At 53.0% G+C, this 14,258-nt stretch overlaps 1 protein-coding gene across 2 annotated transcripts; it reads left to right on the forward strand.

Moving 5' to 3' along the window:
* Positions 1–1,386: 1,386 nt before the first annotated feature.
* On the forward strand, positions 1,387–9,653 carry TXN2 (thioredoxin 2). Of its 2 annotated transcripts, none has more exons than XM_065679140.1 (4): positions 1,387–1,442; positions 2,009–2,208; positions 3,727–3,850; positions 8,940–9,653. In XM_065679140.1, the coding sequence occupies exons 2-4, from the start codon at positions 2,009–2,011 to the stop codon at positions 9,054–9,056; spliced, it is 441 nt and encodes a 146-aa protein (XP_065535212.1). In that variant the 5' UTR covers positions 1,387–1,442; the 3' UTR covers positions 9,057–9,653. The 2 variants fall into 2 exon arrangements, with proteins under 2 accessions (XP_065535212.1, XP_065535218.1); XM_065679146.1 differs by lacking the exon at positions 1,387–1,442 and adding an exon at positions 1,488–1,789.
* Positions 9,654–14,258: the final 4,605 nt, after the last annotated feature.

Here is a 14,258-nt window from a genome sequence, read left to right on the forward strand (position 1 = left end):
TCTACCCTGCTCAGAGGCTGTGAATTCTTGCTCCTCTGTGGGAACACTTCTGCTGCTGGGAGATCTTACGCATTCACATGCAGCTGGAGAGGGACACGATCACCTTCTCAATGTGCATTAGTCAGCATCCTTCCATGGGCTTATGTCCCATTGCCACAGCTTTAAGACCAGTCTGGCTCTTGTGGCCTGTAGCAGTCTGGGGGATGCCACTACTTGCTACATCCGTGGTACTATTGGCTTTTTATTCTGGGATTATCTGACTGAATTGGGCTGACCGTCACTAAAGAGCCCCTTTCACTCGTTCATCCCTGTGTGCACTGACATGGAAGGTGTCCCTGTTGCACCTACGTGCATGCACGTTCTCCAGGTTTTTCTTCTTCCAACCTCAAATGCCCACAAGGGGGCAGCACTCTGCATGCCTACAGCACATGTGTAGCCTTAAACTGTTATTCCTCTTAGGAAAAGAATCTGTACAAAATTGGCACCCACTGACGCTTCCAGCATGTTCTTCACCTGAATCCCAGGGTTGGATCTGGTGATCCAGCTCCAGAGGGTTTTGCTGCTGGTAGCTTCCCACAAGAGCAGGGATCTGGGTCATAAGAGTCATAGAATGGAAAAGATGTTAAAGCTCATTGAGTTCCAACCCCCTACCACGGGCCGGGACACCTGCCACTAGACCGGATTGCTCCAAGTACCATCCAACCTGGCCTTGCACACTGCAGGGATGGGGCAGCCACAGCTTCTCTGGGCACCCTGTGCCAGGGCCTCACCACCCTCACAGGGAAAATTTGTTTCCCAATACGTAATCTAAACCTACCCTCCTCCATGTGCTGCTGAGCAGGCAGTGTCCTTTCGGCTTGCTCCCGCGGAGCTGACAACAGGCGGCAGTGCAGGTAGCGTCTGGTTTTCCACGGGGCGCTGCGGGGGAGCAGCAAGCTGCGCTGGTTTGCAGTGACCCGGGGGAGCAGGGCTGCGGGCTGGTCCCGGTGCCTGGCCCTGCTGTGTCTCTCCTGGAAGGGAGTTAATCCCTGGCCCGGGGGAGCGCAGGGCAGCCTCCCTCCCGGAATGCCCATAGAGGCGGCGCCCACCCCCAGCCGGCAAGGAGCAGCGGGCCAGGCGGCGAGCCGCCGCCACCACCACCACCACCACGTGCAGAAGGCGCGCCACACCCCGCGCAGCGCTGGCGGCGCCCATTGGAAGGCACCGCCGCCAATCAGCACTCACGGCTCGCCCCGCGTGACATAGCTCGTCGTCCCTTACAGACTTGAAGGACGGCCAAAGCCACCAATCTAAGATCGGCGCTCGGGGCGAAGGCCAATCAGCTGTGAGGGCGGTGGTATCTTTGTTCGCAGCTTTCCTGCGGCGCGGCCAATCAGAGCGCGGGTAGGTGGGGCGAGAGGCGGAAGTTTGTTTGCGTGCGGGTCACCTCAGGGACTGGGAAGGTGCGGGGCGGGGGCTGCAGGGAGGGATCGGGGTTCTGGGTGTGGGGTGTCCCATGGCGGCCGGGAGCCCGCCTGCGGGGCCCCCCTGGCTCCGGCAGCCTGCCCCTGGGGTTGGGTTGGAGGGGGGCTCCTTCCCCACCGGTTCGGGTGGCTGGGGTGGCCTGTCCTGCCGGTGGGAGCCGCTGGCTGAGGGAGCCGTGCCCTGTGCCCGCAGGGGAAGGGAACAGCCCGGGGGTAGAGCCCTGCTCTGTAGGGCTGGGGAGACGGCGACCCTGTGCCTAGGGCGGGCGGAGCAGCCTCACGGAAGCGGGAGGAAGCTGGGTCGTTAGCTGGGGACTCCGTGGCAGGTGGGACCCATGGCTGTGGGGCTGGAGCTGCAGCGGGGTGGCAGGGGCTTGGTACGGGGGCAGCAAGAGCTTCCATGCAGTGCCCCATATATGTCTGTCCGGGATATCGTCTGGTTTGGGGGCTGCCCTGCAGAGGGGGCTCTGAGCCAGGCACTGCTGCACTGGGACTGGCTGTGGGGTGCACCCACCCCAACGTACCTGATCCTCCTCTCCCCACAGATGGCCCAGAGGCTGGCGCTTCAGCGGCTGCTGGCCCTCACCCCCAGGACGCTGCCTGCACAGGCCCCCGCGGCACTACACAGTAGGGCCTTCAGCTCCTCCGCAAACTGCAAGAGCACCTTCAATGTGCAGGATGGCAGCGACTTCCAGGACCGCGTGGTGAACAACCCCAAACCTGTTGTGGTGGACTTCCATGCACAGTAAGTTCCTCCGCCTGTGGCTGTTGTGCCCCTCTCTGCCATCCATCACACATGCAGGTGTGTCCTTCTGCTTTCCTGACACAGTGCAGAGAAGCAAGGGCTCCCCAGGCTGTGGAGCTGCTGACCACCCTGCTGAGCATCTGGTGCTAAAAGGTGCTTTCGCTCCTACAGCACAGTCCATAGAGGGCTCACTCGTTTGTTGAGTTGCACCACTGTAGGTGTAGTTACACCCTGCAGGAGCATAAAACACAAGTGCCAGGAAGGCGTTCCTCAGAGCAGCACAACTGCAACTCCCAAGTGCTTCGCTGTCACCCCGGCCCTGGTGTTGCATCATCCTGCAAGTGATACCTTAACAAAAAGCTCTGATGTCCCCTTTGTGGGTTAAATACCCTCTTAAAAACGCTACCTGATGTGAACAGCTGTGGAAGAGCACTGCAGTTGGTATGCCCCTGCACTGTCATGTTGTGTTTTTTCCAGTTTTCTACGCTGTGTACTCTTGAATGTAAATGCCCTTAGGAATTAATAACGGCCATGTGATGCCAACAGCAGCATTCGTCATCGATAAAAACACTGTCATCCTCTTGCCAGTAAAAATATTCCTAGATGTTATCTGCTGATTAATAATACTGATTATCTTTGTTTTCTCATGTGTTTCCCTAGTCCCACAGTGCTGTCATGTGAGCCTGTTGTGGCTGATCCTAGGCAAGCAGAGTATGAAACAGCCCCAAAACTGCTTCTTTAAATAGACCAAACTGACAAACCAAAATGAATGTTAACCAGGATCAGCCGGAGAGGAGAGGACAAATAATTGAAAGCCGGAAACCTGATACAGAGGGAGGCTGAGGAGGACCAAATTTTACCAGAGCTTCAGTTTTAAAAGAAAAAGGGCACTTAGAGCTTTAACTTATGTTTTCCTTGAGCTGAGTAAGTTCAAGCCATCCTAACTAATGCCGTTAGAGGCTGCAGGGGTTGTTTTCTGTGTACAGGGCCTCGCAAAGTCTTCTGCTGTTGCACTTGGCTTGGCATAAGTGGTCTCTCCTCGAACAGATGTGATACCTCTCTGAGTTTTGCAGCTAAAGGCAATTTCTGTAGACCCTGCAATGGGTGTGGAGGGGAAATCTATGAACTGATGATTGGCAGAAGTTGACTTGAGTGTTGCTGCTACCCCTGCATCCGGCAGCAACACTGGCTCCACGGCAGCTTTGTGGGCATCAGGGTCACAGCTCTACACGTACCCACCAGCGAGGACACAAAGCAGGGTTGGGATAAAGGGCTGAGGGGCAGGAGGACCACCAAGGCTGGCAGAGCAGATTATGGGGTGATCCAAACGACATGAAAAGCACCACAAATGCTTTATGGTGACCTCTTCTTCCACTCAACCCCACTGCCACACACACAAAACTCTTTGACAGTTCCTTTGTGGAGCTGTGGTTTGGGAATGGTGTTTCCAGGCTGCCTTTTGAATGGAGACTGCTGTGCTTCCCTCCTCTAATGTCCTCTCTGCTCTTTCTCCATCAGATGGTGTGGCCCCTGCAAGATCCTAGGCCCCAGGTTAGAGAAGATGGTGGCCAAGCAGGAGGGGAAGGTGCTGATGGCCAAAGTGGACATTGATGATCACACGGACCTTGCTATTGAGTACGAGGTAGGAGCTGGAAGAGCACAGACTTTCTTCTGCTGGCAGTGCGAAGAAGGTCCCTCCTTGGGGTGAGGTGTGTGTGATGTGGGGAGGGGAAATCCAGTGCCTACAGGTTCCTGATCTCTCCGTTCACTCATCAGTAGGTGGGGTTTGCTGGTTGGCCCTCCTGCAGCTCTGCTGCTCGTGTTCAGCATCCCCACCTCTAATTCTGCAGAAAGGTGTCCTCTGAGCCTTCCAGGTGTCTGTCAATATGAATGCTTGCCTGGCCTCAAGGAGCCTGCAGCATACACAGCGTTGTACTGCAGGCATGGGCTGTTCAAGTGCAGGGCAGGAACATGAATTAACAAGCCCCAATCTGCTCTGCCCTGAATGTGGTTTGGCTCTTCATGCAGCCAGCCCTTCCCTGTGCAAAATCTCTTGCTTGGTGACAGTGTCCTATCCTCAAGCCACAGCACAAGGAGACGCTGTGGGTTTCCTTTAGACAGGTAAAAGCCAGGTCAGAGAACACACATTAGCAACAGGAACATGCATCTTGCTGTTGACAAGCACAAGCCTTAGTGCTGACACTAGTGCTTTACATGCCTCTTAGGTGTGTTTCTGTGATGTCTTGCTTCCAGGATAGAGCAGAGTGACTGGAGAAGAAGCTTCGGTTTACATGATTGTGTCAGTGATTAGGTAGTCTGAGTAAAGGCTCCTCTAACAACTGTGCTTGCTTCTGTTGTCTCTCCTTGTAAACAACTCAGTCTGCAGAGTCCAGGCATCCTGTTGCTGTGTTTTACAGGGAAGAAAACACTTAATTCCCACTCACATATGGAGCTGCTCCCCCTCCGCAGATGAGTCCCAGGGCTGAGGCTGGCACAGGAAGCTCCTCAAGCTGCCCAGCAAAGTGTCCTGAGCAAGCTGCTGTGTTCTTCAGCCTGGAGGAGACACTCTGTGCCATTCCCACACCCTGCTGAGCCAGGAAACAGGAGGAAGTGGAAACAGCTTGTTCCTTCCCACTCTTTCCCAAGGAGACCTTTCTGCCTGTGCTGTGGTGGCATATCCACGCAGCCAGTGCCCACAGTCGTGATTTGCAGTTGCCACAAGCTGAGCATGAAGGCCTTAGGTGCTGCTCTCGGTGGTGGTGTGCTGGCAGAGATGCCCCAGGCCGAGGAGGATGGCTGCTGGTTCCTGAGCAGGGCTGTGTTGCAAGCCTGAAGGCTGTGTAACTCAGGGGCAAAGGTGAAGAAGGTGAAGTTGTTTCAGTGGTGGTCAGAAAGTTAGCAAATCCTAATAGATGCAGGCAAGGCTATTGTAGCAACCATCCTAAGGAGAAGAGAAGAAAGATTATTAGCTGAACTTTTGTATTGTTCTAAGCCTTCCAGTAGATGGGATTAGCTGGGATTGCAAGAGGGTAATCACAGATGGCTGGAAAACTGCAGAGTGTGTGCATGTGAAGAAAGGTCATTAAAAACAGGCAGGAAATTCCCAAATTGCACAGGTTTGACACTGTGCTTTCCCACCGGATGGCCAAGGAACACCGGCACAGCCTGCTATGTACATGCATTTGTCTGCAGGGTCTGCCTGTCTTGCAGCCCTGGTGATATAGGTGCAGGCAGCATTGAGGCTGCTGGCAGGCAAGGGCCAGCTTTCAGCAATTTGTTCTGGAGCATCATGGAATCATAGAACGGTTTGGGTTAGAAAGGACTGTAATACCATCTAGTCCCTGCCATGGGCAGGGATGCCTCACACCAGACTATGTTGCCCAGGCTCTGTCCAGCCTGGCCTTGAACACTGCCAGGAATGGAGCATTTACCACTTCTTTGGGCAACCTGTTCCGGTGCCTCTCTACCCTCACAGTAAAGAACTTCTTCCGTATACCTAACCTGAACTTCCCCTGTTTAAGTTTTAACCTGTTACCCCTTGTCCTGCCACTGTAGTCCCTGATGAAGAGTCCTTCCCCAGCATCCTTTAGGCCACCTTCAGATACTGAAAGGCTGCTATAAGGTCTTCATGCAGCTTCTCTTCTCCGGGTTGAACAGCCCCAACTTTCCCAGCCTGTATGCAAATATGATGAAGATTTTGTGTTCAGGAGGTCCTGGGGATCTCTGCTGCATCCTCTGCTCGGAGTGATGTGCGTGTCTGGTTTTGACCATAATCCCCATGGCTAAGCCCCATCCCTAGGTAGTGTCTGTGAGCAGGATAGCTGCAAACAGATAGGGGTAAAGGAGAACTTTTTGCTTTGTTCTTTATAGTTTAGGGCATCCTTTTCAAGGCAGGAGTTTGGCTCGTGCTGGGCATGGGCTTGGTTGTGCTTCATCTTCTGGAAAGTTACCACTTGAGATGTGCGCATAAGGGCTGATGGGAAGACACCAAGTTGACATCAAAGAGGGACCAAAGACAGTGTTTGGGGGAGATCAGGATAACCAAGGGTGGTATTTGAGAGGGATCAGGAAAGATTTAGTTGTTTTAAAGTCATTCCATTGGGGATTGGGCATCAGCAGGCTGCGAAAGCTTTTGTTTCGGGGGGTTTCAGCATCCATGACTTCTCCACAAGCTGCCAGGAAGTCTCTTTCCATCCGTGTTAATTCCCTGCCCACACATGCAGCCCCCAGTTCACTGCTTGATTGCACAAGTCTTCAGCAGCCCCCTCACTGCGGGGGGAGGCAGGGCAAGGGGACAGACCCCCTGGAAGAGCTGAGGAATGCTGGCACATTCCTTCTCTTGGCTCCCAGCCCTCCCGGGTTAGCACAGAGTGGGGACACGCTTCCTGCGACTAGAAACGTCCCCGGCGCCTTTCCCCGTCCGGTTATGCCTAGCACAAAAGTTCTTTCTCGGGGGATTCCTCCTTTTATCTAACACCTTTCATCTCTGGTCGTGGCCTTTCTCTGCTCCTCCAGCCCGCTCCTCACCTCTGACCCCAGAGCAGAAAAGGAGAAGGAATACTTTTGTTTAATCTGCCGACTCCTAAAATTCTTCAGATTCATCTCTTGCTTTGGCCTGTTGCCTGTGTGCATGGCTGCTGGAAAGGGGCAGCTCCTTCTCTAGCAGCTCAGGGGAGCTGCTGGATACAAGGATGGCCATTCAGCAGCAGAGCTTGATCCAATGTTATGCCTTATTCTGGTGGAGCCTGGGTGAAGTCTTTCTCCCTGCTCCATTATGTGACATCCAAGCTTGTATAAAAGCCCCAGTTTCAGATGGGAGAGAATTCCCTTGGAGCGAGTGCTGCCAGGAATAGCCTGGATGGCCCCGTTTATTTATCTCTGTGGTCAGCGCTGATCAAAAGCAGCCTGACTTTTTTTCTCTATAAATGCTCTTGAGGGAGGAGGAGGGTTTGTTTAGGTTCAGTACAGACAGGACCCAAAAAAAGAAGGGGGGAGGGAGGGAAAAGGGCAGCAACTTTGCATTCTAGAAATTCCCATGACATTTGCTTCTTGAGTCGCAAATGAAGTGTGTGCTCCGTTAAGAGGCTGCCCTTGCTGCAGCCATTAGGAAGGAAGATGTCAAAAGCGACGTGTTTTCTGGGCATAGGCAAGTTCCTCAGTGCCCCTGGTTCTCACCCAGCCCCAGACCTGCCACCCCTTCTTGGGGTTTGCTGCCCAGCACGAAAAGGGGAAGAGAAGGGGAGGGATAGAGGTTGTGTGCAGCTCCTGGGTGAGCTGCTCAGCACTTAGAGCCCTGTAACTTGCCATTAGCTGCTTTTCCATAGTGCTTCAAATAGCCCCTTGCTCCTCACCTGGGCTGCAGTGTCCTGGTCCTTGCTGGTTGGGCATACAGGGGTTTTGGATGGAGTTGGGCCAACTCTGTTAATTATTAACCCACTTTGCAAAGCAGAGGGAGGCCCAGTGGAGGTTTGCCCTTCTCAGGGAGGGAGAGACCAGCTGAGTGCAGTGCTGGTACCTTCCTTTCTCACCCCTGAAATCACAACGGAGCATGTTGGTGGCACCGTTGCCAGTGCTGGGGCCTGAGCCCTCGGGATCCGCTCCCATCAGTCACTAGGAGGAGCTGAAGATCGCGCGTTGAAGCAGCCCCGGCGCTCCCGTGCCTTCAGATGAGACTCACAAGGCCTGGAGGACAGACTGCGGCGGCTATGCTGGACTGGCCGGGTGGGAAGGAAAGCACAAAATGTCCCTTTCATCTGAGGCTCCTGGTGGGAGGAAAGCCAGCCCTCTGGCAGGTTTCCCAAGGAAGGATTTGCAGACCCTTGCTGGTGGCAGGGCTGGCAGCACACATGGGAAGGCCCTGCAGGCTAGTGGGGAGGCAGCAGGCAAGATAAGGATGTGTTTTGGGGGGAGGCTTTGCAGAGATAAGGGCACTGTGGGGTCACAAGCATGACCAGATCTCTCTTGCCACAGCAGCTCTCTTGAGCTCTGGTTGCTCCTTTCTCAGTCGTGTCCCTGGGGTCTCTTCTGTCACTGGCCATCCAGCAAGCCCCTGGGGAGTGTTGTCATTTCTGCTGCTGTCCTCTTGGGTAATTCCAAGAAAACTTTGGTTTCGGCTAAAAAAGCAGTGCCCAGAGCAGGACTCGCTTTGGTCAGAGGAGCTTTATCTCTTGTGAGCTAATCATCAGGGATCCACAGTGGACACTGCACTGGTGTGTGACCAGAAAAGGAAGGATGGGTTGGAGGGGGTTGTCGTTACCACGATAGGATGGGGCAGGAAATCTGCCTGTGCAATGATGGGGGGGACCCTCCTCTGGCTCCAGTCCTGTCTGCATAAGAACACGGGTCAGGTCTGAAACCGCCCTGGCCATAAAATGTCCAAAGGTCATCATGTCTGAGGGGTGTCCTGGTAAAAGACTGGGTTTGTTTGCTTATGATAGGACAAGAAGGAGAAGAGGAATTTGTATGGAGAGGGGAGAAAAGCTTTGCCTTGTTTTTATGTTAGCTTTGGGTTTGTCTTTAACATTTTGGGCCTTATTTAAACTTGAAAAGCTGCTCAGCCTTGACTTAAGCAGTGCAGAGATGAAGCCACAGGGAAAGGGAGGAACATGGAGCTCAACTGGCCTCTTTTTGAGAGCAAACACGTCACTCCTGTAGCCACTTCTGTAGAGCTCCATGTGGGGCCCAGGCCCAGCTTCTCCTCACCCATGTCTCCCTGTTTCCCTTGCCCATAGGTGTCAGCAGTGCCAACCGTGCTGGCTATGAAGAACGGAGACGTTGTGGATAAGTTTGTGGGGATAAAGGATGAGGATCAGCTGGAAGCATTCCTCAAGAAACTCATCGGAGCCTGAAGTGAAAGGGTGGCTGTACCTCTGCCTCCAGACACGTCCACATTGTGCATTCCTTGCCTTGGAGACCTAAGGGGCACATGAATGACCTGCCTTGTACAGCCTGAGATTTTCTTCTGGTTTGGGGCTTTTAGGAGATGGACAGTGTTGTAACCCTTCCCTCCCACCCACCCTCTTCTCTTGAGCAGCAGTAGTTGTAAAGGGCACTGCGGAGCAGGGCTGCTTATTCTCAAAATGGGGAATGTGGCTGGAATTAGCCTGTGTTTATCAGCAAAGAGCTGACGTGCAGAACTGCTGCTGCTGAGTTCAGGGGCGGAATGTGTTCCTCTTTGCTTAGTATCTGATAGCCCAGAGCAGAGGGCAGCTGCTCCCTGCAAGATGTCGGTACATACCTGCCTTGGGTGGGTTTGTTTAAAGCTGAGAATGCCTCTGCCTTGTCTGTGAAAGCTTTCTCTGTCCCTCTGTTCTTGTGTCGCTGGGACAGGTACAACTCCCCCACAATTCCACGGGCTCCAGTCATAATTTTATAAGAGAAAATAGGGAGAAATATTTTATGGATCTCCTTTTATATGTCTGTAATAAAGAGAGCTTTATCAGTTACTGTTGTCTAGCTGGAGAATAAAACTTGATTCTCAGAAATCACAGGGAAGTCCCTTATCTGTCCAGAGAGGCAAGAGGGAGTATCGGCACCTCAGTGGTTGGTTTGTGATGGTGGGTTGGGAGAGCACAGGTTATGACTTGATCCCTACTAAAAAGGAAAGCGCAGAAGAACAAACAAGTGGGTTACTTTCACAGGGCTTTCACTGCTGCTTTTAGGACCCCCTTTGGGTGTTGCTCACTCCAGGATGCCAGAGGAAGGACTTGCCTCCTGCATGCAGAGTAACAGTGGCTCCTCGCGCACAAGGAACCAGAGCTGTGCTCGCTCCCCTGTGTTTTTCTCACGCCTTTGCTGCCTGTGGACCCTGAGAGCCTCCCTCTCCCTTGTGTGAATGATTAAATCTGCTCATGCAGGTGAGCCCCGCCAACAGGCAGCCTTTTCACTTTAATAGCCCTGACCTTTAGACTGAAGGAGCAGTTGTGCCCTTGTATTGTGAGCAGCCTTCAGCCCTTCCCATCTCCTCCCTATATACACCTGTTTCCAGTCAACCTGGCTTCTGCGTGCTCCCAGCCTCCTCCTGTGCTTGTAGGCAGAGTACAGCACCAGGACTGATGCCCACTGCGGTGCTTATTTCCAGTTTGCCTATCTAAGCTGCATGAGAACATTGTAAGTGCTTAATCACCAAGTACAGGCTGCTTCTTTCTCTCTTTTTTCCCTCCTTCCCAGCTTCTGTTTCCTTCAGTCACTCTTAAACCTGCTTTGGCTCTGCTCCATTTCACCACCCTGGCACAGGTTGTTACGAGAGGTGAGGCCATTTTCTTCCGCACCTGTGCAAGAACGTTTTATGACCTTTGACAAAGCAGGGGAGTGGTGATCCATGTCCTGCTGCAGCCACAGTGCTGCAGGCATTGCTCCTGTCTGCTCCCATTGCCCCAGGGCCAGGGCAGCAGCACAAAGTGGTGGTGCTGGTCCCCCGAGATGGGCTGGGCTGATCTCACCCCTGGCACGCTGCAAGAGGTGATGTCATTTGGATGTAATTTGGTAAAGAACTGTTGGTCAGTTACAGTCAATAAAAACCTGGCATTTTACTTCATTCAGGAGGCCACAGAAGCTGTGCTGCTCGTGTCCTGCTCATGTTCCAGGCCAGGCAATTTCCCCTGCAGTTCTGGTGTTCCTGCTCTGTAAATGCTTCTAGTAAAGACTGTCTCCATTTTCCTGCATGAGCAGGAAAAGTAGGGGAACAGCGTCACGAACCCAACAACAGTCAACTTTCATGCTTCACCATCACCAGAACAGGAAAAAACACAGTGACTTTGCATTGTGTAATTAAGGGGCAGTATAAATTAGCTATTTTATCACTTCCTACTGAGGAAAGGCAGAGCTAAGGTGCCATTCAGCTGTTTCTTTGAGATAAATGCTGAAGACCCACATGTCCTGTGGAAACCCTTGGGAAACAGCATGACGGGTGGAGAGGAGAAGGAAGGGGGTTGGGGGCGCCTTGAGACTCCCCAAGGACTCTTTGCACACTTCTCACCACAGGACAGGACTCAAAGCACAAGGATGTTTTCTGTGGCAGGATCTTAGTTCAGGTCCCCATTTGCTGACTACTGGCGAGGCTTCAGGACTTCCCGCAGGTGCTGGAAACAGGAGGTGCAAGTGGGAAGCAGCCAGCGGTGTGTTTATGTAGAGGGGTTGCACAGCAGTTTTCATGCCACCTGAACGTGGTGCATGAAACCTTTAGCAGCAACCTTTCCCAAGAAGAAAGAGCTGAAGGTAGTAGGTAATTCCTCAGTAGCAGCTGCTTTTTCCATGTTGGCTGGGAAAATGTTTCCTCTCTGTTCACTCCAACAAGGATGCAGTTGGGTTTCCTTCTTGAAGTTAAGCACATTGCACACTCCTCTGATCTGCTAAGGATTTGCTCTCTCCTGCCTGAGCCTGGCTATATTACAGCAGCTTTCTCAGCTTCTAATGTTCTTGGTTGCTATTTTACCAAGGACACTGTGGTTGGTGCCTAAATCCACTTCTCCCCCCTCCCCAGGTATGTTCTGAACCCAACACCAAGATCCCCCCACAGTCCAGTGCGGTGCCTCTGTCCTCACAGCCTTGTCCAAGGTGTGCAGGCTGAGGTTTTCCATTCGTCCCTGTTGGCTTTACACTTGCATCAAGCCCTAACACAGCTGTTCCTTTCCCCAAGGCATTTGTGCTGCCTGTTGAACCCCACGTTAATGTCCAACTGCTCCAGGCCACGGTGAATGCCTGCAAGGAGGGAGAGCTGTGCTACCTTCCCTGCTAGGGATGCTATGCCAAGACCAGCTCCAAGTGCTGGTAGAGGATGGAAAGCTTGCAGCACAGTGGGCTGTATATATATAGTCCTTTGAAGGGGACAGTTTTGGCCACGTTTAGTTCCAATGAGATCTGCCCTTGCAGCCCCAGCACTGACAGTAAATCCTTTGCTTTATCAATGTATTATTTGATTGCTCCGGTGCAAAGAACAAAACAAAGACAGGCTCCATGTCAACAGGGAAATGGCCAACACTGACGCTGCCTTTCACCAGCCCAGCTGGGCTGTTTGCCCTAACAGTTTGTTAATCACTTTGGGCTTCCACCCCCCTCATTTTCCTCAACTAAGTAATTAGGAATAAGTAATTAAATGCTCTGCCCCTGCAAGGCTGTTAGCAGCAGCCTTAAGCTCAGCGCTGTTCAAAACTGCTGCTGAATGGCATTCAGTGCTTGCTGTGAGTGTCAGCTTCCTGCAAGCTAAAGAATAACAGCTTGCACAGCTGCAATATCCTAAGCAATAACAAGATAAGATAGGCTTGGCTTCCAGACCAAAACCAAACCAGATCACCTGTTACACAGTCCTTGTTACCTGCCCAGGCTCAAGTCCATCACTGCACACCGGTACTGCTCTTCTCAAGGGCATGGGGTGCACTTGTGAGCTTTCTAGTTCCTCTGCCTCTGCAGCTCTGTAGCTTCAGCAACACTTTCCCTCTTAAAAGGGAAAAGCCAGGCTGCAAATCACAGCGAGAGTTGTAGCCGCAGGATAGGTGCGATGCCGGAAGGAGCTGCTGTGCTGAGCCGTGCCTGGTTGCTTTCTTCCTCAGCGTGCATCCTGCCATCCAGGGAAGCATGGAGGCAGGAACAGCAGGGGAAACCCCACATTTCCTACACCCAGAGGAGCCAAACGGGTGGAAACCAGAGACCTCCAGGGAGAGTTTAACAATCTGGCACCCAATACCCCAGTGGGGATGGAGCCAGGAGATACCCTGTGGTGCCTTCCCTGCTGGGATGGGGGAACTGGTCCCATGAGGAAAGGCCAGATGGGGACACTGGAGCTGCTTGTGCCCTGTAGGATGAGGAGAGCTGGCAGCTATGGCCAACAGGGCAGCACCCAACCTCCCAACTGCCCACATTGACTTCCTAAGTCCTCATCACCCAAACAGTTGCAACCAAAATGCACTAAAATTGACTGGGTTTCCTCCATGGCCTGCAGTGAAGAAATGTGCCTGCACGTACAGGTGTGTGCTTATCCACTCTGTTGCGGAGGGTGCCAAGAGCTTCTGGGGCTCACAGGTGTCCCCAGCAGCTGTAGCTGCTGATGGAAGAGGATGGGAGCCAGCCTGCGTGCTCTGCCACCTGGGAGAAGGCTGAGCTCCTGGTACCCTGCTCAGCACACACTACTCAGCCCTCTGCTGCTGAAGGCACCCCCTGGCTCCGTGTCTGCTGTGAGTGGTTGAGCAATACTGGAAAACCGGGACTTTTTGCAGCGAGAGCCCTCAGAAACACCCATTTGAGGCTGTTCAGAGGGCACAAAATGCACCAGAGGTTTCGATGGTTTCCAGAGACCACGGTGAGCTCTGGCCACCTGCATGGCTGCAGCTCCTGCATGCCAGCCAGCATACAGCTAGCAGCAAGAGGGTGTTTGTCCTGGCCGGCTCTGCAGGTAGCTCCATGGCTTGGGGATAGAGAGGAGCTGCATCCCCTGAGGTTGCTTACTTGCTCCATCAATAACTCTTTCCCTCGGGGCCTGTAGCTGTGGGTGCAGGGACTGCAGGCTCCTTCCCTTGCAGGTGGCTTTAACCACAGGGCCATGCGGGCAACAAGCAGCCTGGGTCTGGCTAGTGCAGCACGGCGGCTGGGATGGAGACGGAGGTAGGAGCTGCAGGCAAGCTCCAGCACGCCTAGTGGTATTTATATAACATTGTTTTGCTTTAATCTGGCTATTTAAGTCAATTGTCAAAGCCCTTTCTGTTCACAAGGAACCTTTTCCTTTTCTTTTTTGACTGCAAGTTTCATCTTTCAAAGCTTGGCTGGTTTTGAGTGATGCTGGAAAACACCATTTGCAGCGGCTTTTTGTTCTGGTATTGTTCAGGCACAAGTGGTTGTTTTCTTTTTGTCCTGGCATAGCTCAGGAGTGACTGCATGGGCTGAGCTCAAGCTTTCTAAAAATACTCACCCGTGAGGTTTGCTCCAGCATGGCAGTGCTCAGACCCAGAGATTAACGCCTTGCAGAGGTGCAGTGGGCTGAATACAAGAGCCTCAGAGAGAAGCCGGTGGCAGCATCGTGCCAGCTCTGGGCACTGTAAGAGCCACAGCACGTGGCGGGC

Source organism: Lathamus discolor, chromosome 1 (genome assembly GCF_037157495.1).
Source record: "Lathamus discolor isolate bLatDis1 chromosome 1, bLatDis1.hap1, whole genome shotgun sequence".
In the NCBI taxonomy this organism is placed as follows: domain Eukaryota; kingdom Metazoa; phylum Chordata; class Aves; order Psittaciformes; family Psittacidae; genus Lathamus; species Lathamus discolor.

Coding starts and splice junctions, on each gene's coding strand:
- TXN2 (XM_065679140.1), top strand. CDS start 2,009: ATGGCCCAGAGGCTGGCGCTTCAGCGGCTGCTGGCCCTCACCCCCAGG. Junction 2,209..3,726: donor GTGGTGGACTTCCATGCACA/GTAAGTTCCTCC, acceptor TTTCTCCATCAG/ATGGTGTGGCCCCTGCAAGA. Junction 3,851..8,939: donor ACCTTGCTATTGAGTACGAG/GTAGGAGCTGGA, acceptor CCTTGCCCATAG/GTGTCAGCAGTGCCAACCGT.